The sequence below is a fragment of the Schistocerca nitens genome, chromosome 2 (genome assembly GCF_023898315.1).
Source record: "Schistocerca nitens isolate TAMUIC-IGC-003100 chromosome 2, iqSchNite1.1, whole genome shotgun sequence".
Lineage (NCBI taxonomy): Eukaryota > Metazoa > Arthropoda > Insecta > Orthoptera > Acrididae > Schistocerca > Schistocerca nitens.
Window position 1 is genome coordinate 1,079,419 of NC_064615.1, and position 25,215 is coordinate 1,104,633.

The window sequence follows — 25,215 nt, forward strand, 5'->3', positions numbered from 1 at the left end:
TTATTTCAATTTCCAGGAGTGTATATAAATGACCAAGTAGGTAGTGTCGGAAGTTCCATGCGGCTTTTCGCGGATGATGCTGTAGTATACAGAGAAGTTGCAGCATTAGAAAATTGTAGCGAAATGCAGGAAGATCTGCAGCGGATAGGCACTTAGTGCAGGGAGTGGCAACTGTCCCTTAACATAGACAAATGTAATGTATTGCGAATACATAGAAAGAAGGATACTTTATTGTATGATTATATGACAGCGGAACAAAAACTAGTACCAGTTACTTCTGTAAAATATCTGGGAGTATGCGTACGGAACCATTTGAAGTGAAATGATCATATATAATTAATTGTTGGTAAGGCGGGTACCAGGTTGAGATTCATTGGGAGAGTGCTTAGAAAATGTAGTCCATCAACAAAGGAGGTGGCTTACAAAACACTCGTTCGACCTATACTTGAGTATTGCTCATCCGTGTGGGATCCGTACCAGGTCGGGTTGACGGAGGAGATAGAGAAGATCCAAAGAAGAGTGGCGCGTTTCGTCACAGGGTTATTTGGTAAGCGTTATAGCGTTACGGAGATGTCTAGCAAACTCAAGTGGCAGATTCTGCAAGAGAGGCGCTCTGCGTCGCGGTGTAGTTTGCTTGCCAGGTTTCGAGAGGGTGCGTTTCTGGATGAGGTATCGAATATATTGCTTCCCCCTACTTATACCTCCTGAGGAGATCACGAATGTAAAATTAGAGAGATTAGAGCGCGCACGGAGGCTTTCCGGCGGTCGTTCCTCCCACGAACCATACGCGACTGGAACAGGAAACGGAGGTAATGACAGTGGCACCTAAAGTGCCCTCCACCACACACCGTTGGGTGGCTTGCGGAGTATAAATGTAGATGTAGATGTAGATGTAGACAGAGTAAGTTGGAAAGCTCTGAGTGGGTGTGCAATTTTTTCCCCCAGCAGTGTAGGGGGAGAGCAGCAGCTTTCGGTGGATCAGGATGGGAGGAGAAGCGGGCAGTGTGAGAGCCCTCTCCAGTGCCTCACGGAAAACACGGATGCCTAAATGAGGATGGCGTCACGCCCACAAAAGTACAATAGTGTCACTTAACATTATAGATACGTATTAATAATTGGTTCAAAATGGTTCAAATGGCTCTGAGCACTATGGGACTTAACATCTGTGGTCATCAGTCCCCTAGAACTTAGAACTACTTAAACCTAACTAACCTAAGGACATCACACACATCCATGCCCGAGGCAGGATTCGAACCTGCGACCGTAGCAGTCGCGCGGTTCCATATTAATAATTGAAATAAATTTCCAAAATTAATCTGATTTTTCCGAATGAAGCCGTCTATATTGCTTAATATAATTCTTTATTTGCAAAGACGTTTATGCGGCCCCGCTTAGGAATAGCTTTTATTGCAACTGATACTGAACATTGTTCAGAAATTATTAGTTTTGTTCTGATGATGACAGTAGCCGAAACTTGATTGTAAGTAGGTATGTATATTAGGCGATTTAGATTACTTTATTACCAATGATTATCGATACATCTTACATTCACGAAATACCCAATTTCTTGTGATGTATGGGGAAACTTATCCGCAGCGAATAGTTTTCGTTTGTTTTAATCTTAGACAGAGTCCATAGTTGTTAGGAGGTTTTTTTTTGTTGTTATGTTTGATTGAATGATGTTTGAAGTTATATGAAACGTACCTTGAAATGGACAAAGCCAGTTGGTGCACTGACTAAGACGTTGGACTTGTATTTGACAGGAGAAAGTTGAAATCTTTACCCAGATAGATCCAAGTAGGTTTCCAACATATCGCCTACATCGCTTCGGGCGAAAGCTGAAGTTTAGATTCAAACTTTGTTTACTCTGCTGCCCTGTGATTGCTCCTGGTCCGTACAATCGGGTGTTTAATTATGTTATACTTTAAACAAATCTGAAAGTTTACAAAACTTTGACTAGCCGACTTCATTCACAATTTCATTTGAAGTGGCGATTCACAAAACTGGTTTGTGATTACTGCATACAATAACAGAGGGCCGCCGAAGATAAATCCTAGACTTCGGTGTATCTTTGCTTGCTCTTTAACGATTTGCTCACGAATGTTTTCTACAGTTCTTGTCCAGAATTATTAGTGGTCCGTTAGAGCCATTTGTGAATGTAAGAAAGAATTGTATAGTTAAACTGTAAGAGAAGTGAATACTTTGCAGATTTTCCGGGAAATCGGAAGACTTGCACCAGTAAAAGAGTGAGACTATTTTTTTCGCCGCTTTTGTTTAGGTAACTGGATAAGTTGAGTTCAACAAGTGCAAGAAACTTCTTATGGCAGAAGAAATTAAACGTAGCTGTAGAACCCATAAAGTGAAATTGCTGCTCAAAACAGCTCGGAGTATACGCAAGGCGAAAACAGTAACTGAGTGGATGGGACGTATGGAGGGAAACAGTAACATTTTGAACGAATCCATAACATTCAGAAAAGATCTGTCTTTTTAGCTACTGCAATGGTGAGAAAGAAACTGAGTCTGTTGGCAATTACCTAGGCCTGTAGCAAGTGAAGGTATTCAGTATGCAATGAAGAAAATAAAGAACAGTGAAAGTCCTGACCCGGGGGGAATAACATCTAGGATAATGAAAATGGGTCATACTGCACTACGTGACCACATCAAAGTACTAAACAAGATACAAAAGACAAAAATATTGTTCTTTCATAAACTCCTATACACCAAATACAGAAAAGGCGCAAAACTGGCATTAGTAACAACCACCCAATTGGTTGGACATAGCAGAATAATCAACTATTAATCAAACTAATCCAGAAGAGTATTTTAGTAAATGTACAACAACATCAACCGCAGAACATGTGCTTTTCAGGAATGGCTCTTCTCTAACTGATCATCTGCAGGTAGTGCTTCTTATAGCAGAGGAATTAACTGAATACTACGCCGGTGCTCGTCAGACCACGAAAATACTATTAAAAATGAAACTTGCAAAGTAACAGAGTCCCGTCGACCGTATAACACTATGTTTACCCATTTTTTTGGTATTACAAAGGAATTCACTTCTCTGTACCATAAAAATGTACCAGAAGCCTCAACAAATACAGCTGTAGGTTATAAACTGAGGTGACAAAGTCATGGCATACCTCCTGACATCGTGAGGGACCGCCTTCTTGTCCGGCGTAGTGGAACACCTCGACGTCGCATAGACTCTACGAGTCGTTGGAAGTCCCCTGCAGAAATATTGAGCCATGATCCTTCTATAGCCGTGTTGGCGGTACGGGATTTTTTCTCGAACTGACCTCCCAGTTTTGTCTCATACATGTTGGATGGGATTCATCTGGGGCGGTCTGGGTGGCCAAATCATTCGCCCGAACTTTGTAGAATATTCTTCAAACCAATCGCGAGCAACTCTTACCTGGTACCATGGCGAATTTTCGTCCATAAAAATTACATGCTTTTTTGGGTACATGAAGGCCATGAATGGCTGCAAATGGTCCTCAAGTAGCTAAATATTACCATTTCCAGTCAATGATCGGTTGACTTGGACCAGAGGACGCAGTCTATCCCATGCAAACTTGGGCTGCACCACTGTAGAGTGGCTTGTTGACAACTTGGTTCAACGGTTTCGTGGGGTCTGCGCCAAACTCGAAGCCTACCATCAGCAGAAACTGGGACTCACCTGAGCAGGCCACGCTTTTCCATGCGTCTAGGGTCCAACCGATACGGTCAACAGCCCAGGAAAGGCACTCTCCTCGGCCGCCTGCTTCCACAGCCCATTAACGACAAATTTCGCCGCACTGGCCTGACAGACACGGTCGTCGTACGCCCCACACTGATTTCTGCGATTACTTCACGCAGTGTTGCTTGTCTGTTAGCACTGACAACTCTGCGCAAACGCCGCTGCTCTCGGTCGTTAAGTGAAGGTCGTCGGCCACTTCGTTGTCCGCGGTGAGAGGTAACGTGCCTCAAATTTGGTTTTCTCGGCACACTACGGATCTCGGAAAGAATTACGTCGGAGATCTTTTCATATGAATCATGTGAGTATAAATGATAGCCCCGCTAATCCACTGCCGTTTCATAACTTGTATACGCGATGTTACTGCCGTCTGTGTATGTGGGTATCGCTATGCCATGAGTTTCGTCTCTTCAGTGTATTAGTGTAATAAAGTATGTCTACTTCAGCATCACAGTGCAGGCACAACTATAATCCTTTCTTCATAAGAATAAACCTGATGTAAAGAAACACAAACGCGATAATTGGTCGTAGCACACGTACACTGGCGTTGTTGCGCTCTTGGAAGTAGGTCCTACCTATGTATTACATATCTTATTACTAAGTTACCTTAAGTGAAACTTTAAGATATTCAAATGTATTAACAGCCATTGACGTTTATCTTAATCAATCTTTAGCTGCGTAGTTTTTATTTCAAACATCGTATACAGTCACAGCCTCAGCAACGTTGTGCTCTGATTTGTTAATGCCTAGTATAAAACTGGCTGAGGCTGGTTTCTGTTCCGCAGTGAAACACGTGTGTGGAGTACGGTTAAAAAGCGCCGAGAAATAGGCTGTTTTTAATGTTTTTCATGAATTTACTGAGATAATCGGCGTTCAAAATTTCCCAGCGACTGTATGTAATACAGTTGACACACAAACACACATCGTACGTAGAAAAAGCAGTCAGTAGCGTAGTAGAATGGTAACCAGGTAATGGTTCGTTGCTTCAAATATCTCCAGTATCATTTTTTCCTCGTTCAATTTGAAACACCTACATCTCGTACTTATAAAACTCATTACCATTTTTTATGAATAAAGCACATCTTCTTGTTCCCAATTACATACTGCACGCGAAATTCCTGTTTTCATTTCAAATACAAATTCTTAATTATAGATGTTTTATGAAAGACTGTTCATAACAGTTGCTTAAGTTAAGAAAACGTAACAGTTTTTAAGGCAAAAATGAAAAACCAAATCCTCTTTATTTGGATTTTTTCCATCGTTTTATGCCACAGAGGTAGATAACTATCGTACTCGTAGACACATGAGAAACAATCATTTTCACATCATAGTGCACGTCATTCAGATGCTGCATTTCTTAAATTTTCTACTGTACCATTACATTATGAACCCAATGGAACTCATCTGAAGCTAAGTTGCGGGATCTGGCCCGAGAAGTAACAAGACTGTTAAACTGCCAGATGTACCGGAACTGACTGACGCACGGCAGCTTTTTCACGTGTCAATGCCGAACGCTGGCTGGTTATACAACGGCTCTTTATAAAAGAAGCAGAGGAAATGCGGCGCCTGGTTGGCTTCGTGGCTAGTTATCAACGTAGCAGGTGACACTTCCAGAACTGAAATGTAATGCTCGGATTCGGATAAGGAAGGAGATAAGAGATTGTCAGACGACTGACTGTAATTAAAACTTCAATGGCTTCAGTATTCGACAGTACGGTGAAATCCCTGCAGTATGCTTTTGCATTAAACACAGCTCTCTCAGAAAAATTGCCCTATGTTTAAGCTGGAAATTTTCATCACCCTTGTTTGTAATTAGGATACTATGTCAGGTGAGAACGAGTGCATTTTATGCTTTCCGTCTGGTAACCTAAGAAGCGCGCTGTAGTGCTGGAGTTTCTGGGAATATAATTTCATTCTCTTTAAAAGTTAAATGACATTAGAAACTACACTGCTTGTCTGCTCTTCTATTTTTACGTCTGAAATGCAACTGCTCATATCATGGCAGGTTATTTGGACCTCTGGCTGGCGAGTGGTGTCCAAGTTTAATGCGACGGTAAAGCTGATTGTCCCGCATTATCGCTCGGCCTATGTGCGTGTAACACAGCACAAAACGAATCCTTAGGATCCTACTGGACTGTACTGGTCACAGCTTGGCTTCCGCTTCAAGTGAAACGAAATCCAATGAGATTCAAGCAAGTGCATTAGAATACATGGCGTAATGTTTACATCACGTTTGTTCTTATGACGAACAGAGTATCGGGAAGGGAATTAACAAGTAAAGAGGAATCAAACACAGGATGTAGATTTACCAAAGTTATTCATATCAGTTTTGGAGCCTGGCTTTAGAGAAGGCACTGGCGATTGTGGTTTTGTATAAAAGACCTCGGGATTACACACAAATAGAAAACAAAATCAGAGTGACACGCATGGGGACAGCAATCAGTAGGCCGAGTGTAAAAATAAAAGGTAGATTCGTAAAATAAAGTCATGCAAAATAAAAGCGGTATGAAAGACTCCTTGACCTGAACCAGACAGTTAAAAGGAAGTGGAGAGGTCAATCAAACAGGATGACAAATGGAGCAGAATAACGACAGCATGGACTCCTATAGAAGGGAAAAGAAGGGGGGGAAGACAGATGGGCTGAACACCTATGGAGGACAGGATAGACCAATGGTAGGAATTCGGAGAGGCTTTTGCGCAACAGTGGGACGCTAGTGATTACCAAGGGCAGTAATAACAATTAGATAGTATCGACGGAGGCGAAATTCTTTGTTTTCTGAAAAGTGTTAAGCAGAGAATTTCTGGCAAAAACTTTCATTTATCCAAGAACTTGAGAGCACGCACCAGAGATGACCATGTCGAGGTACTGGCAGCCCATGACCTGCTCGTAGCTTGGCTGCCCTCCGCTCTTCTGCATGACCTCGTCCACCTCCTTCTGCAGCCGCTTCTGCACGTCCTCGTGCGTGGCCAGCAGGTAGCTGCAGAACGTCAGCAGAGTGGCCACTGACTCGAATCCGGCGAAGAAGAAGAGTATCGCCTGTGCCGCCACGTCCTCATCGCTGAGACCTGCGTCAGGGAAGAACGTTTCATATTAAGGGGCTCCGGAACGCCCTATACTTGCAATGTTAAAATAACGCTTATAAATTACATCTTTCCTCACAAAGTATTTGAGGTAGGAAGTTGAACTTTTTACAGATTATTTATTGGAATATGGGCTACAACTAAACACAGGGATTTTACAAAATTTTAGTTCAGTTATTAAAGATGATTTTTTTTTCAATTGTAATGAAAATTGACAACATTTTTTGCAATTTTTTATTTATATATTCAAAAATATACAGTTTTTTGGAAAAAGGCTGTGTTAAATTATGCAGACGGTACTGTGTAACATTTACTGAAAGTTTGAAACAAATATGTTTGGAAGATCCTTAGAAAACATGTAATTGGTATGAGAAAATAAAAGTTTTGGGAATCGAGCGACAAAGATTGGATTAACTTTTTAGTGCATTCCAGGTCCATAGGATGGATTATCTTCATCCTCTGCAAACTCCTCCTCCAGCTTCCTCTTGTTCCTCCTCCTGTTTACTCTTGCGTGTATTTCTAGGCTCTTTACAGCCCTGTCTGCAGCCCGAAGGCGTTCCTTGTCTAAAGCAAGCATCGCTCGTACCATGTTAGAACCTATCTTCATTCCCATATTTCTAAATACCTTGCACCTTACAATGTTGCCATCATTGAAAGTCGCAACAGCATCATACACACCAAAGTGAAGTGTTTCTATTCCAACAAATACAGTCTTGGGGATTCTCAACCATATAACACTATTTACACTTTCATTGGGGTTTTGAGTTTTTCCGTGAATACACTTTTTCAACAGTTCAGGTGCTGCTAAGTCTCTGAAAATAGGTTTTATCACCTCCATTATTGCATGAGGCAGACTATGCTTATGAGTGTACACTTCAGCAGTTAGCAATCCTTTGTTATATTTACACCAACTGTCTTCTTCTTTGGGACACAAGCTATGTTGGGGATTTTCATCGTCTTTATTGTTTACAGTAATAACACATACCTTTGGCTTTCCAACATTTCTCCTTTTCTTAAAAGCCTTCAGAGGATTTCTAATAACTTTACTTTTACTCATTATTATACTTCAACAAAACAGAGACTCAAGAAACAGAATTAATTACGAATATTTTCGAGATAACGACAGAGTAAATAAACATGAAACAATCGACAATCACACCAGCGATATATATTGAACCATCACAGGTTAGCCACAATACATACTTTATCTCACATCACTAATATGTACCTGATGAAGACGGACGTTAATAATAACACCATTTGACAGCAGGTTAACAGCGCCACAGTGGGTCAAGCCCATGTAGAACACATGTCAAAAAAAATTTAAAAATAGTTGTAGTCTTCGGAATTGAATAAATTATATATCTATTAAAAGGTAATAGTCTGCAGATTCAGAAAACGCAAAAAAGTAAAAATTGAACTTTTCATGATTTTGAGCCTTTCCGGATCCCCTTAAAGCATTCGGAAATAAATGCCGGCCCCTCAAAATGTCGATGCCCCCTTAGCTTCCGTACCAATCTCGTAAATACTCTCAAACTTAGGCACTCTGGCAAAAATACATTAAATATGTGACGAAGTGGTATTCAGTTCTATAGCAAACGCTTATTCCTACATTGCAAACGCTTAACGCCACAACTGGCCCGTTTACTTTGAACAGCAAAAACACTCTACGAAATAAAAAGTTGCGCATCACGAAGGAGTTGCATGAATTGGTCCCAAATCGATATTCACACAGGTAAATGCAAAATTGTGAACTTCGGTCGCCGATTGCTGAAAGCGTGATGCAGCTGAAGAATTCCACCGGCCAGCTGCCTGGGACATGAGATACCAGAATATAAAGTGTTTGCGAATTTCATTCCGCGTAATGAGTTGGGCAGTAACTGTGTCTCGGAGACTGGCGCGTTAGCAGTATACGTACATGTCAGCGTCTGAGAGATGACGACTTGTAACTGGTCTCAAAGAAGCCGGTTCGCGTTATCAGCGGATCGCTCGACATTTGAGTGAGAGCTATGCCACTGGCTGGACACTGGCTGGACACTGGCTGGAATGAGTGCACTGTGGCCGAACATAACGTCAAGAAGGAACCGGCCGAGCTAGAGAAAAGACAGAACGAGAGGACAGAGGAACGTCAAAGAAGTACTCACAGCCCCGGATTCATCACTGTCATCGATCCGACGTGCAACTGGTGCTTGAGTGACGGCAAGGACTGCTAATGGAAGGGCGGCTCACAGGAGGGGGTTGAGGCCTCGGCGCCCCTTGCGCCGGCTACCATTGACCTCTGTACACCAGTATGCCCCATTTAGAGTGGTGTCTACACATCATTGACTGGCGGAGAATCGCCTTCAGTGGTGAGTCCCTGTCCGAACTGAGCCCCCAATGAGCAGCCATCAGACATCAGACATCAGACATCAGCGGCAGAGCGACGTGACTGTCGCCCTCCAGATGGACCGAAAGCAGGTAGTGGTGGTCTGGGACGGCACTTGTTTTCGCAGCAGAGCTCCACTTGTCGTCACCCGCGGCGGAGTTGCGGCACAGCAGTACGTAGATGATACTTTACGCTCCGTTCTGTTGCCCCTCATGCCAAGCCATCCTGGACTTACATTTCAGGAAGACAACACCCATTCGCACACGGCAAGAGTTTGTGCTGTTAGTCTTCGTGCCCTACTTCGGGCAGCAAGATTGGCAAATCTCTTCCCAATTGGGGACTCTTGGAGCATTAAGGGCAGCGCCCTCCCGCCAGCTTGCGATATTGACGATCTAACTCGCTTATTGGACAGAATTTGACACGCTATCTCTCGGGAGGACATCCAACATCAATCAATCAATGCAAAGCCTAATAACTGCTTGAATAAGGGCCACAGGTGGACCAATGCGTTATTGACTTGATGAATTTTAAATCTCTTTCTCCTAAATAAATCAACAAATTTTTCTGAACTGGTAATTATTTCTTTGTCTGTACATGTGCATCCTATCTACCGATATTCGTCTCATTCGGATAATTCCTTCGTGATGAGCATTTTTTTGCCTTAGAGTGGATTTCCAAGGTACATAAAAAAATCTTTGATTCTCTGCATTTCAAAGATGAACGACATATACTGATATACACAACCTTCATTATCTCTCTATTATGACGTAAAAATTTTCGCATAGTTGCTGAAAACTGCAAGCTGTACACATTTGTACCTGCCGTGTGGCACTGGAGATTACATAAGTAATTGGCTTACAACTAAAACCGCTCCAAAGTGGAAGATATCTGGATGTGAACAGATATTTGTGAGATCCTAGAGAGATTACGCTCTTCCAACAGTAGTTTATCCAAGATCGCGATTGGTAAAAGTGAAGTCATTTTCTTTTTCGAGACCGATCCTCGCTGAGATTGCTCATACTTATAGGTTTATATCACTGATGTGTAGTTGTGGAATATATTATATGCTCACGCATTGTAACCTTTCTAGGGATCGAAGGCCTCAACTATAAAAATCGACATGGATTCCATAAAGAGAGATCTTGCGAAACGCAGCTCGCTCTGCACTTCCATGAAATTCAGAGCTCTGCGTACAAACGTCTTCAGATTGACGCTGTGTTCCTTGACTTCCGGAAGGCATTCGACACTGTTCAGGACTATCGATTAGTGAACAAAATACGACCATATCGATAATCGAACAATATTTGTCACCTTATAGCAGGTAGAACTCAATACGTTGTTCTTCACAAGACGGAATCGACGGGCGTAAAGGCAACTTCAGGAGTGCAGTAGAGACTGACAGTTGACCGTAAATAAATTTAACGTACTGTGCACAACTAGGTGAGGAGATTCACTACTATTCGGATTACAATACTACTGAAAAAACACTGGATAGATCCACTATAGTAAAGTATTTGGGAATAACCATCCGAAGCAACGTAAAGTGGAATGAGCACACCAAAAAACTCTAGGAAAAGCAAACGCCAGTCTGTAATCAAATGACAGAATCTCAAATAAACGTAATTGTTCCACAAGAGAAATGACTCACAGAAGACGTCTAAGACTGGCTCTTGAGTACTGTTCATCAGGTTGGGACACTTGCTAGGTTGGATTAAGGATTAACAGAAGAGAGAGGGAAGATGCGATGAAGAGCAGCGCCTTTCGTCACGGGGTCCTTTAGTCACCGCGACAGCGTTACGGAAATGTTCGATAAGCTCCTGTGGGGGTCGCTATAAGACAGGCGTCTGCGAAATGAGGAGGTCGAAAAAAGCAGACAGATTAGAACTGATACGGAAGTTTATCACGGATGCAACACAGAAATGGAAAACGACAGCAGTGCCAGAAATACTATCCGGTTAGCATCGTCAAGTGGTCTGTGGAACAGACCTGTAGATGTAAGTCATAGGCTACACATTTTCTGAGTAACTGTTTGTTTTAAGCATGTGACATATTGAAGGATTTGTTAATTGTGACAGGATGTCGAAGACAGCTAGTGTGGGCTGTGGTTTTCTGCTGAAGAAGGAAGAGACGTGCAGCTGAAGAAGGTCCTATCTGAGTGCAGTAACTTCGTTAGTGCTGCTTGTTTACGATCATTGGCTCGGAAGTGCAAGAAAAGGTGTGTGGGCGAGGTGAATACGAAGTGTGGCTATAAAACAACGAAACAGATGCTGTGACAGAGCAAGTACGCGTGCACCAAACATAAACGACCAACAGCTGTGAAGCGTAAAGCCTTCTCAGTCTAATGTGGTATCTCTGATGTCTGCAGAGCAATCAGTGTTGCCGTTGCCTTCATATGTTTAAAAGTTGTTATTTTTTGTAGAAAAAACGGCAAGTGTAATGATACAGCAACAAATTGTCGTTAAGTTTCATAAGAATCTCGAAAATTTGGTCGAACAAATGTTTATAACGTACGCGGGTCTCTGAGTGGTTCAAGACTTTCCAAGACGGCCGAGGAGACATTGAGGACGACTCACGCCCGGGACGACGTTCAACATCAGAAACTGATGAAAATATCTACAAAGTTGGTAATCTGATTCGATTCGACCGACGACTGAGTATTCGATCGATGGGTGAAACTGTGAGAATAGACAAAGAATGCGTTAGCAAATTGTACATAGCCAGTTTAACGTGAAAAAAGTGAATGCGAACTGTTGTGGAAAATTCTCACAATCGAACAGACAGAAGCCCGTGAAAATATTGTACTGACACTGTACTGAATACCTGAAATGTACTCACAGTTGCCCGAACGAACAGCCCTCGCATGTATGAGGCAATGACGATAGTGAAAATTTGTTCCGTATCGGGACTCAAACCCGGATTCCCCACTTTACGCGAGCGGTCGTGTTATCTGCTTTGTACGCAAACTTCCACACTTCCTCGATCCTGCGTCACATCCTGTACACCTTCAAACGTTATGTACACTACTGGCCATTAAAATTGCTACAGCAAGAAGAAATGCAGATGATAAACGGGTATTCATTGGAGAAATATATTATACTAGAACTGACATGTGATTACATTTTCACGCATTTTGGGTGCATAGATCCTGAGAAACCAGTACCCAGAAGAACCACTTCTGGCCGTAATAACGGCCTTGATACGTCTGGACATTGCGTCAAAGAGCTTGGATGGCGTGTACAGGTACAGCTGCCCATGCAGCTTCAACTCGATACCACAGTTCATCAAGAATAATGACTGGCGTATTGTGACGAGTCAGTTGCTCGGCCACCATTGACCAGACGTTTTCAATTGGTGAGAGATCTGGAGAATGTGCCGGCCAGAGCAGCAGTCGAACATTTTCTGCATCCAGAAAGGCCCGTACAGGACCTTCAACATGCGGTCGTGCATTATCATGCTGAAATGTAGGGTTTCGCAGGGATCGAATGAAGGGTAGAGCCACGGGTCGTAATACATCTGAAATGTAACGTCCACTGTTCAAAGTGCCGTCAATGCGAACAACAGGTGACCGAGACGTGTAACCAATGGTACCCCATACCATCACGCCGGCTGTTACGCCAGTATGGCGATGACGAATACACGCTTCCAATGTGCGTTCATCGCGATGTCGCCAAACACGGATACAACCATCATGGTGCTGTAAACAGAACCTGTATTCATCCGAAAAAATGAAGTTTTGCCATTCGTGCACCCAGGTTCGTCGTTCAGTACACCATCGAAGGCGCTCCTGTTTGTGATGCAGCGTGAAGGGTAACCGCAGCCATGGTCTCCGAGCTTATAGTTCATGCTGCTGCAAATGTCATGGAACTGTTAGTACAGATGGTTGTTGTCTTGAAAACGTCCACATCAGCTGACTCAGGGATCGAGACGTGGCTGCACGATCCGTTACAGCCATGCGGATAAGATGCCTGTCATCTCGACTGCTGGTGATACGAGGCCGTTGCGATCCAGCACGGCGTTCCGTATTACCCTCCTGAACACACCGATTCCATATTCTGCTAACAGTCATTGGATCTCGACCAACGGGAGCAGCAATGTCGCGATACGATAAACCGCAATCGCGATAGGCTACAATCCGACCTTTATCAAAGTCGGAAACGTGATGGTACGCATTTCTCCTCCTTACACGGGGCATCACAACAACGTTTCACCAGGCAACGCCGGTCAACTGCTGTTTGTGTATGAGAAATCGGTTGGAAACTTTCCTCATGTCAGCACGTTGTAGGTGTCGCCACCGGCGCCAACCTTGTGTGAATGCTCTGAAAAGCTAATCATTTGCATATTAGAGCATCTTCTTCCTGTCGGTTAAATTTCGTGTCTGTAGCACGTCATCTCCGTGGTGTAGCAATTTTAATGGCCAGTAGTGTAATTTCCATGCAGTGCAGTACATTTTTGACTGAAAGTAGCTGCCTGGTATCGGCGGATACATACAACACTAGAGTGCCCGTGTTGTTAAGGAGAACGACGCAACTCTCCTTCGAACATGAATGCGTGTCCGAAGGAGCATAGCATCGTTCTTCTTAACAACACGGGCACTGTGTTTCGTACTTTGAACACCACTTAAAATGATTTTAATTTTTTGGAAAGTTCAATAACAAGTGACGAATGTTGGTGTATCACTTGTGATGCAGAAACTAAGCGCCAATTCATGTACTGGGACCATCCAGCTTCACCGAGAGCAAAAAAGCTCGAATTAGCAAACCAAGATTCAATCATGGAGTTGTGTATCATCACTTGGTTCCTGAAGGTCAAAGTATTAATCAATATAACTATCTTGAGGTTCTTGCTCAACTCCATAAGCAAATAAGAAAGAAAAAGACCCATACTGTTGAAGAGCAACTCACAGGTTCTGCATCCAGATGCGCACTGGCTCGTACAGGTCTCTAGTGGGCTACAGCATCCCAGTGTTAGCCGACCCGCCTTATTCGCCTGACCTAGCAACATGTGGCTTTCATATAGCAGCAGTATTAGTAGCTTCATCCATCCGTACATCTCTTTTCACAAGCCAATAGGACATGTCAAAGTATTAACGAGTTTAGACCAATTTAGAGTAAGCTAATTCGTATATACATTCCTGGAAATTGAAATAAGAACACCGTGAATTCATTGTCCCAGGAAGGGGAAACTTTATTGACACATTCCTGGGGTCAGATACATCACATGATCACACTGACAGAACCACAGGCACATAGACACAGGCAACAGAGCATGCACAATGTCGGCACTAGTACAGTGTATATCCACCTTTCGCAGCAATGCAGGCTGCTGTTCTCCCATGGAGACGATCGTAGAGATGCTGGATGTAGTCCTGTGGAACGGCTTGCCATGCCATTTCCACCTGGCGCCTCAGTTGGACCAGCGTTCGTGCTGGACGTGCAGACCGCGTGAGACGACGCTTCATCCAGTCCCAAACATGCTCAATGGGGGACAGATCCGGAGATCTTGCTGGCCAGGGTAGTTGACTTACACCTTCTAGAGCACGTTGGGTGGCACGGGATACATGCGGACGTGCATTGTCCTGTTGGAACAGCAAGTTCCCTTGCCGGTCTAGGAATGGTAGAACGATGGGTTCGATGACGGTTTGGATGTACCGTGCACCATTCAGTGTACCCTCGACGATCACCAGTGGTGTACGGCCAGTGTAGGAGATCGCTCCCCACACCATGATGCCGGGTGTTGGCCCTGTGTGCCTCGGTCGTATGCAGTCCTGATTGTGGCGCTCACCTGCACGGCGCCAAACACGCATACGACCATCATTGGCACCAAGGCAGAAGCGACTCTCATCGCTGAAGACGACACGTTGTCGAGTCCCACTGACGTGTCCTGAGAGGGAGTGGAAGGACTGCGTTGGTGCGCGTCAGAGAACTTACTTGGCATGAGGTCTCGGTGGTGTGGGCCGCCAACTCCTCACTGCTCCGTTGTAGAGAAGGCTGCAAGGTGAGCTAGAGTACGGAACTCGGATAGGATCTTAGGGAAGCTTTCATGTATACTCGAAGTATAGAACTATTATACTGGAAGTACCCCTGGCACTTGTGATTCAAATACGATTCTACATACAGTCTCTAATGATCGTCTATCTGGCTATACAGTTGCCATCCCTAACGTCCCAACCCTAAGTCCTATTACAGCAGAGGCGAGCGCACCAGACTAAGTGTCAGCTGTGTCGATTCAGCCTAAGTCCCTGCTTGTTGCTGTGCTCAATATTCTCCTGAAACTCTTGCAGCATCCCGACGCCGACTAACGTGGACCGGCGTCCTAGGCACCTCTCTACATCACTGTCCTTCGCTCTAGCGGCTATCCGCTTTTATAGGGGTTAGTGCACCCGGCACCACTTGTTCTAGAAGGTTCTAGAGGGTTCTAGCACCCCGAACTTTAAGCCTTGCGTAGGCTAGTCACGCGGCAGCATGTGATGCCTACGTGATGAACTAGCCATTCTCCACTGTTTGCTGTGTCCACGGGTTGCCGCTAACTGTGTTTGAGCCTCGTGATGCTGCATACTCCGCTCTTGTTAGTCGAGTACACATTACACATTACACATGAGATAGTCTGGTCACGTCCGCCTCGCTTGATCTGTAGCAATAATTTTCCAGCCTACAGCCTACATGATTCTAATTGTATCTTCTACTATTCGCGACACCTCCCCTTCCCCAGGGGAAAATTTTGTAAGCTCGGTCCCTCGAGATTACAAAATTTTCGTTTTCTACTCGCGGTGCCAGTAAAACTTACCAGTCTTTATTGTCATCAAGACTTGACATTATAAACATAAGAATACATGGCACAGACATAAAAAAACCACAAGAAGTTATAAGATACAGTTGAGTGCCGTCCATAATGTGCATAGAACAAACAAAATTCATGTCACATATTCAAAAAAAATGCTGAAAAATTTTTTTCCAAGAGCATACAGAATAGATACATACATAAGTACACATTTGAGTTTTATACACATACAAAAGATCTGATTTGTCATCAATTTAGGATACATCAGGAGGGTAAGATTATCAATAAACATACAATTGTGTTATCTCCTGTCTGTCTTGGAGGTTAACAGCTCCATTGCTCTGGCACGGGGCTCTGAGAGTTGTGGCGTTTGACTCTGTTCTCTCCATTGTACCCTATCGGAGAGAGGAGTGCGACGTGTACAACTTGATTCATACTCTCCCCCTTCTGCTGCCGCTTCACCTTGCTCGGTTTGGCGGGCAGGGGTGTACCGAACACTTCGTTCCCAGCGGCCATCCGCTACCACTGTATTTGTCACACACACTTTAGCACAACAATGCCCTCCGATTTCACACAATCTTTTGCCACACATACGGCAAAACTTACAATAGATGCATAAACAACATGATATAATTAAGACAACTAACACTACAGAACCCGTATACCCCCATACGGAATATACGCTCTTAGACCATCCGCTAAAGGTGGTTCGCTGCTGATATTCTATTTCACTCTGCAGTTCATCCACTTTGTGACTGGCTACCTTGAGGTCATCTAAATGTCTAACAATATGTTCTAAGGGTAAATCTATAGGTATGCGTGTGACCTCTTGCTTTGTTTCGTCTATGATACAACAATCTATATTTAAGTTTAGCATAGGTACTATATCATCTTACTTACATTAGTACTAATTATATGGTCAGCTTGTAACATGACCTGCGCACCGTATCCTTTACACTGGCTCGTAAAGGTTAACTTTCCGGTACCCCTTACAATAAGGTCATTTGGGGGTGATCCGTTACATAATATTGTCAGTCCTTCATCTTTGGGAGCGACATACAGCCACTCATTGTCCTGTATCTGTGTCCAGATGCTTTCGTTCAGTATGACATACTTTTGATTGCAATCTTTCGGAATTTCCCTTATAGGCTGTAGCATTCGAGCTTCACATCGCTCGTGATCATAGGTCGACATCAGAATGAACCGTTGTTTACAAATTTGATTTCTCGCCGTAACCGTTTTACACTGCATTTGGTCACGAGACAGTAGTGCGTACTGTCGTTTCGCATCGTCAATAAGTAGAAAGTTTCGTTCAGGCTCGATATACGCAAATAACTTCTTAGCTGTATCATATTCCGCGGGTAATGGCCATATTCTATATAAAGTGTATATACTACTATCTACTAAAGGTATATTTAGTACATAACTTAAGGTATTGCCGGCAAGAACTACATCTATATCTATTATACGAAGTAACAGATACCCTTGGTCCTTCTTGAGTTCAGCGGGAAACTTCTTGTCTTTTAATTCCTCCTTTATGAGTTCGAGATACGTGACTACTTGTACAGGGTTAATCAAGTGTGGTTCCAATAGCCCTTTCTGCGCATTAACTATGGCAGAGATCAATAGATCATATTCCCTTTCGAGCTCATTGAACATATTAGAGATTTGCATTAGTTGTTCTGTAATAGTCAAAACAATCAGGGTGTGTTGTATCTTCCTGTTGGTACTATTTTCGTAATCCTCGACATGTTTACTCAATTTCCTTATCCCATCCGCAATTATTTGAGTATTCCTGGTGACTGCATTAATTGTTTGGTTCACCCCCGTCAGTGACGCCCTCACAATGGTTACTTGTTCCTTGGACAATCGCAATAATTCCATTTGCTGTTCCTCTAAAACATCTATCTTAGCTTTAAAGAATTCCGCATCATCCTCATCTAGTGTACCAAACAATACCTTGCTTGTTACCCCAATAAAGTTCAATATCCCCCTTTTGGTTCTGGGCCGTTCATGTCTAGCCAACTGGTCAATCAAGGCTTTTGATTTAGAAATCTCTCCCACCGGCCATTTTACAGTTTGTTGTACATTTTCACATTCTCCGACATCTAACTTCGCTTGATTCATCGTACTTATACAATGTGCTATCGCTCTATTGGCCCCCACCTGCGTCTCTTCAAATTTGTCATGCAATTGCTTGAGGTTGAAATAGGTCACCACTCTCCACGTTGTGCTGTATAGTTTCACACTGCCCTGGTTGTCGTAATACATTCCTGGTGCAGACTGGAATTTTTGCACTCTTACATCTTGTGGGTTTGCCTCGCGTCCTGCGAGTCCGATCTGCCATATACTTCCGAATATCGCTGTCATCCACAGAGCCCTCGTCAGTGGCATCTGTAATAGGAACGCACGTGTCACTCTCATGTTTTGCTATCGCCTGCAATCTGTTCACTTCCTCTACCATGAACAACTAAAAGATATTCTTGCCTGCTTAGTAAAATTCCTTCAGCCTATTCGCGTGCACTTTTATACATTTATTTCCTTTCAGTCTAATTATCACGTTCGGTCTCTGTACATCTACTACAGTAAACGGTCCTCGCCACTGGCTGTCTAACTTCCTTGAGCGTCCCCGACGCACGCTTTCATCATACAGTAATACGCGATCGTCTTTTTTAAATTCTCTCGGGTTCTGCGTTTTATCGTAATCGCTCTTATTCCTGATTTTGCTTTCCTGTGTTGCCTTACGGGCCTCTTGGTGTACTAACTGCAGTCGCTGTCGGATTTCCGTCACGTAATCATCATAATTGTAGATCACGTTGGCTGGCTTCTTCTGTAACCACCCTGGCAGATTACACTTCCTGCCGAAGAATAACTGGAATGGAGTGTATCCCGTGGTACTGTGTGGTGTTGTGTTGTACACAAAACATGCGAACGATACCCATTCGTCCCAATCCGTCTGGTCCCGGTTCACGTAATGTCGTAACATCTCTGTTAGCGTGCGGTGCGTACGTTCTAATGCTCCGTTTGACTGCGGATGATACGCCGTTGTTTGTATCTTCTCTATTCTCAGTAATTTGCAGACTCGTCTCATCGTATCACCAATAAAATTACTCCCCATGTCACTTAATAGGGCGGTCGGAACGCCAAACTTCAAAATAATGTTTTCTACTAACTTTCGAGCGACTGTATCCGCGTCCTGTCGAGGTATCGGTTCAGCTACTACAAACTTCGTAAGAGAGTCTTGAAAGGTCAAAATATACTTGTGGCCAACTCGGGTAACTGGTAAGGGACCTACTATATCGATGTCACATCGCTCAAATATGAATTCGGGAGTCGGAGTTAGTTCCATCGGTTGCTTCGTTTTTGCTTGGGTTATCTTATTCTTTTGACAACTTTCACACATTCTTATGAACTTTTCTATATCGGCTTTCATACCCGGCCAGGTACAGTACTGCTTTATTCGCGCATATGTTCTTCCCATTCCCTGATGGCCTCCTATGGGAGATATGTGCATCTGTTTTAGGATTTCCAATTTGTCCTCTGCGCTTAGAACGTCTTCTTCGTTTATCGGCGGTGCGGCTCCGTCTTCACTTATCTCGGTCGCGTCAGCTGTTTCCTCGGGGTCTGTTATCTCAGCTGTCGCTACTGCTTCTGTCGCTGCTTCGTTATCTACTTCTCGGTTCTCGTCCCGCTGCGCGGCGTCCGCCTTTATTTCTCCTTGCCTCCCGCTATCCTGCGGTACTTCCTTATCGCTGTCTTGTACACTCCGAATCCGTGATAATGCATCAGCTACGCGGTTTTGTTTCCCTTCCTTGTACAGGATTTGGTAATCATATTCCTCCAATTTTAGCCGAAGTTTCATTAATCGAGACGATGGATCTGTGATACTGCCTAACCACATCAGGGGCTTGTGGTCCGTGAGTATTTTGAATTTCCTCCCAAACAGATAAGGACGAAAATATTTAACAGCCCACACTATAGCAGTTAACTCTCGCTCTATAGTACTATAGTTTATCTCTGCTTTATTGAGAGTGCGCGATATATACGCAACCGGTAAATCTTTTCCTATAGGACCTTGACTCAGATACGCTCCTATCGCGTATTTGCTGGCGTCTGTGGTTACCAAAAATTCCTTAGTGAAATCCGGGTACTGTAGTATTGGAGGTTTGGTTAACTTCTCTTTCAAGGTCTGAAAGGCCTCCTGTTGCACTTCGCCCCATTCGTACGGAACTCCCTTTTTCAGTAGTTCATGTAGAGGCTTGGCAATTTTACTAAAATTGCTCAGAAACCGTCGGTAATATCCGACCATTCCCAGGTAACATTTCAATTCCGTAGTTGTCTTTGGCGGCGGGTAATTTTCTATTGCCGTTACTTTCGTGGGATCGGGTTTCAAACCCTCTGCCGTTAAAACGTGTCCTAAGAACGTAACTTCTGTCCGCAAGAATTCGCATTTGTCGACCTGCAACTTCAGGTTCGCTTCTCTTAAATGTTCAAATACTTCTTCAAGGCGTGCGTTATGCTCCTCAAGCGATGCACCTACGGTGACGATGTCATCTAGATAAATGAACACTTTATTCCCTTGCACGCCCGTCAGCACGGTGTTCATTAACCGTTGAAATGTAGATGGGGCCGTTTTTAAGCCCATGGCCATTCTATTATATTCGTAATGTCCCGTCGGCGTACTAAATGCCGTCTTTTCCCGATCCTTCTCATCTATTAATACTTGGTAGTATCCCTTCGCGAGATCTAACGTTGAAAAATATTTTGCCTTTCCTAGACTATCTAGAATTTCGTCAATTCTAGGTAACGGGTAAACCATATTTATCGAGACATCATTTAGTTTCCTATAATCAACAACTACTCTCCATTTGGGTTTACCACTAGCATCACGTTTCTTTGGCAACAATAACAAGGGGAAATTAAATGGACTGGTACTCGGCGAGATTATGCCGTCTCTCAACATGCCCTGAATTTCCGTTTGCAGTGCATCCTGCTGAGCTTGTGGGATGCGATACGGTCTTTGATTTATAACAGTTCCTTCAGCTTCCGGTGTTAGTGGGATCTGGTGCTTCACTACGGTAGTGTAGGTGAGCACGTCCCCTGGTAAGTGAAACACGTCGTTATACGCCAAGCACAATTCCCGTATGGCGTTGTGCTCCTCCCGATTTAAGTGGTCTATACGCATATTTTCCGTTAACAACTTCTGCCGCGTTTTTCTCTCGATCCTCCTGTTCTGGGGTGCACGTCTAACTTTGTAGCTACTGGGCGGTGGGACCTCTTCTGCTAGTACTTCCGGCACCCTAAACCGCACTTCTTGGGTTCGGGTATTCATTACGCTCGTTATACATGTCCCATCTTGGACAGCCACTATGGCTTCTGGTATATAGACCCCTGGTCTAATCTCTTGTTTGGGAATTACTGCCTCCCTACCTATTTTTCGCGTCACGCGGACTCTTATAAACCTCTCTTCCCGGGGTCCTATCCTGACTTCTTCCAGATCCTCCGGGGCTAGCGACTTGTCACGCTTACTCGTCGTGATATTACAGGGCTTCTTTGCTCGTTCTGGCAGCTCTTCGTTTCGAATGACTTCACTGTCATCTGGCGGCGCACAATTCTTACAAGTTGGCGCAACCGGCACTCGGCTGTCTCGCCTCGTCGGGTATTTGGAGTAACCGCCACCCTTACTATCTGTATAACTTGGACCGCTGTCTCTTATTTGTTTCCCAGCGACTGCGCGCGCGCGCGTCGTAACCTCGACCGGCGCCTTATCTCCTCGCGCTACATCTGCGTAACTGGCTCTTACCTCCGTCCCAATCTTACCACTTTGCGCAACTAATCGATTTGCAGTGACCTCTTCGCACGCTTCTCGTAATTCTACCCATTCGTCTTGCACATACATTCTCCGTCGCCCATAATCCAGCACGACTTTATGTGCGTCCAGGAACTCCCGTCCAAGTAACCCATCAAACGGCAGATCAAGACATTCATTTACAACCTGAAACTGAGTAACCCATTTCCTTCCTATACCGCTACTTAATTCGATTAATACAGGACCCTCCGTCCTGACCTCTTCATTGACGATACTCTTTATTGTCACTGCCCTTTCGGTTTCCTTCTTTACACCATCCCTCAACACCCTGGATTTAATGAGGTTAATGTGGGCCCCACTATCTATTAGTAATCTCGTCTCAGTTCCTTTTACATCTTTGCTCCTTACGCATATATAGTCATTTTTGCCCGTGCATTCGGCAGCTCTTATTATTCCTGACGCAGCGTAATGGAACTGCGGCATTACGCCCTCTTCTCGTTTCCCTGGATATTCTTCCCACGGATGTTAACCCATTTACTTTCGTGGCAATCGCGAGCATAGTGTCCGTGTCGGTGACACGTGAAGCATGTCACTGGTTTGGCTTTGGTACACGGGGGTGTGTGTCCCGTTAGGTTACATGCTGTACACCGTACGGGTGGAGGACACTGAGCTCGTCCCCCATTTCCCCTAAATTCCCGCACGTCAATTTCCTTGACTGGTAATCGCTTTCGGTCTGTGCCATGGGAGCCGCCCTTTACCAGGTCTGTCTTTCGGACGGTATACTTTAGTCTACATTCACGCGCTACATGCCCTTCTTTTCCGCAATTAAAGCATTTCATACTATTTTTCCTTCCTGTCCTGCTTGCAGTCGCCACGCGGCGTTTATCTCGCTCGGACGTTATCGCACATTCCTCCGTTGCGGATAAGTCAATAGCCTCTGACAGGGTTATTCGTTCGCCTTGTGCCCGTATTACTGTTTTTATTCTCTCGTCGTATAATCCCTGTATGAACACGGCTCGTCCTAGCTTCCCTATCAGCGCATTGCATCCTGCAATCTCGTCCTCATCCATGACCCTCTTCATTGCCTCTCGAAAGTGGAACTGCATAGAATCAACGCGAGAGCCCCATTGAGCCACACTTTCACCGTTTCCCTGCCTACTATTAAACATAGTACAAGCATAGTAGTCAATTGTGCGCTTGCTCTCATAATTTTCCAACAATATAGACCTCACGGCAGACCAAGTCTCTGTATGATCTCTAACCAATAGTTTACTGCGGGCTGAGCCCGTTATCTGACCAATAATGAACTTCAGAAACACTTGCTTATAACTAGGGTTCACTAACTTGTAAGCATTATCGCAATTATCAATAAATTCGGACAATCTTTCTCTGTCCCCATCAAATTTATGGGGTACCAACTTGGTAGCCTCACTATAACTTAAATATAGCCTGCTTCCACTGGGGAGTGTCTGCGGGCCTTCGCCCGAGTCTACTTCATTGGAGGTTGACATCTCCACTAACCTTGGCTCCTGCTGGCTGGCGCTGAATGTGGCGCGTCGCGGTGGCGGCGAGTAGACCCGCTCGAGATGAGCGCGGTGCGAGACGGTGCAGCTGCTGGGACGGCGCGGACCGGCGCCTCTCCACCCCGGCGGCGGCGCGAGGCGACGCTGGTGCTGCGTTGGCGTGAATCAGCACCTTCCGCTTAGACGTGCCGCGGCGACCCCCTGGACCCGCGACGGTGCACTGCGACGACCCTCTGGCTCCGCAGCTGCGCGATGCCGACCCTCTCGTTCTGCGACGGCGCGATGTGTCGATCCCCTCGTTCTGCGACGGCGCGATGTGTCGACCCTCTCGTTCTGCGACGGCGCGATGTGTCGACCCTCTCGTTCTGCGACGGCGCGATGTGTCGACCCTCTCGTTCTGCGACGCTGGTGCTACTTAACGCCCCTCTGCCTATTCCAGTACTCTATACTATCGCTTCTTCACCCGTAGATACCTCACCTATACCCCACACCTGGCACCAGAAAATACGTCTAAACCTCTGTCGTGTCCGACTGACGTGTCCTGAGAGGGAGTGGAAGGACTGCGTTGGTGCGCGTCAGAGAACTTACTTGGCATGAGGTCTCGGTGGTGTGGGCCGCCAACTCCTCACTGCTCCGTTGTAGAGAAGGCTGCAAGGTGAGCTAGAGTACGGAACTCGGATAGGATCTTAGGGAAGCTTTCATGTATACTCGAAGTATAGAACTATTATACTGGAAGTACCCCTGGCACTTGTGATTCAAATACGATTCTACATACAGTCTCTAATGATCGTCTATCTGGCTATACAGTTGCCATCCCTAACGTCCCAACCCTAAGTCCTATTACAGCAGAGGCGAGCGCACCAGACTAAGTGTCAGCTGTGTCGATTCAGCCTAAGTCCCTGCTTGTTGCTGTGCTCAATATTCTCCTGAAACTCTTGCAGCATCCCGACGCCGACTAACGTGGACCGGCGTCCTAGGCACCTCTCTACATCACTGTCCTTCGCTCTAGCAGCTATCCGCTTTTATAGGGGTTAGTGCACCCGGCACCACTTGTTCTAGAAGGTTCTAGAAGGTTCTAGCACCCCGAACTTTAAGCCTTGCGTAGGCTAGTCACGCGGCAGCATGTGATGCCTACGTGATGAACTAGCCATTCTCCACTGTTTGCTGTGTCCACGGGTTGCCGCTAACTGTGTTTGAGCCTCGTGATGCTGCATACTCCGCTCTTGTTAGTCGAGTACACATTACACATTACACATGAGATAGTCTGGTCACGTCCGCCTCGCTTGATCTGTAGCAATAATTTTCCAGCCTACAGCCTACATGATTCTAATTGTATCTTCTACTATTCGCGACAACGTCTCCATTCGTCCCTCCATTCACGCCTGTCGCGACACCACTGGAGGCGGGCTGCACGATGTTGGGGCGTGAGCGGAAGACGGCCTAACGGTGTGCGGGACCGTAGCCCAGCTTCATGGAGACGGTTGCGAATGGTCCTCGCCGATACCCCAGGAGCAAAAGTGTCCCTAATTTGCTGGGAAGTGGCGGTGCGGTCCCCTACGGCACTGCGTAGGATCCTACGGTCTTGGCGTGCATCCGTGCGTCGCTGCGGTCCGGTCCCAGGTCGACGGGCACGTGCACCTTCCGCCGACCACTGGCGACAACATCGATGTACTGTGGAGACCTCACGCCCCACGTGTTGAGCAATTCGGCGGTACGTCCACCCGGCCTCCCGCATGCCCACTATACGCCCTCGCTCAAAGTCCGTCAACTGCACATACGGTTCACGTCCACGCTGTCGCGGCATGCTACCAGTGTTAAAGACTGCGATGGAGCTCCGTATGTCACGGCAAACTGGCTGACACTGACGGCGGCGGTGCACAAATGCTGCGCAGCTAGCGCCATTCGACGGCCAACACCGCGGTTCCTG

At 45.2% G+C, this 25,215-nt stretch overlaps 1 protein-coding gene across 1 annotated transcript in view; it reads right to left on the bottom strand.

The window, feature by feature from the left end:
• Positions 1 to 25,215, bottom strand: part of LOC126237537 (cytochrome P450 9e2-like) — a 68,999-nt gene that overhangs the window by 12,763 nt on the left and 31,021 nt on the right. The window contains exon 5 of the mRNA XM_049947723.1: positions 6,578 to 6,799. Coding sequence (XP_049803680.1) covers positions 6,578 to 6,799 — 222 coding nt within the window. The remainder of the gene's footprint in view (positions 1 to 6,577; positions 6,800 to 25,215) is intronic.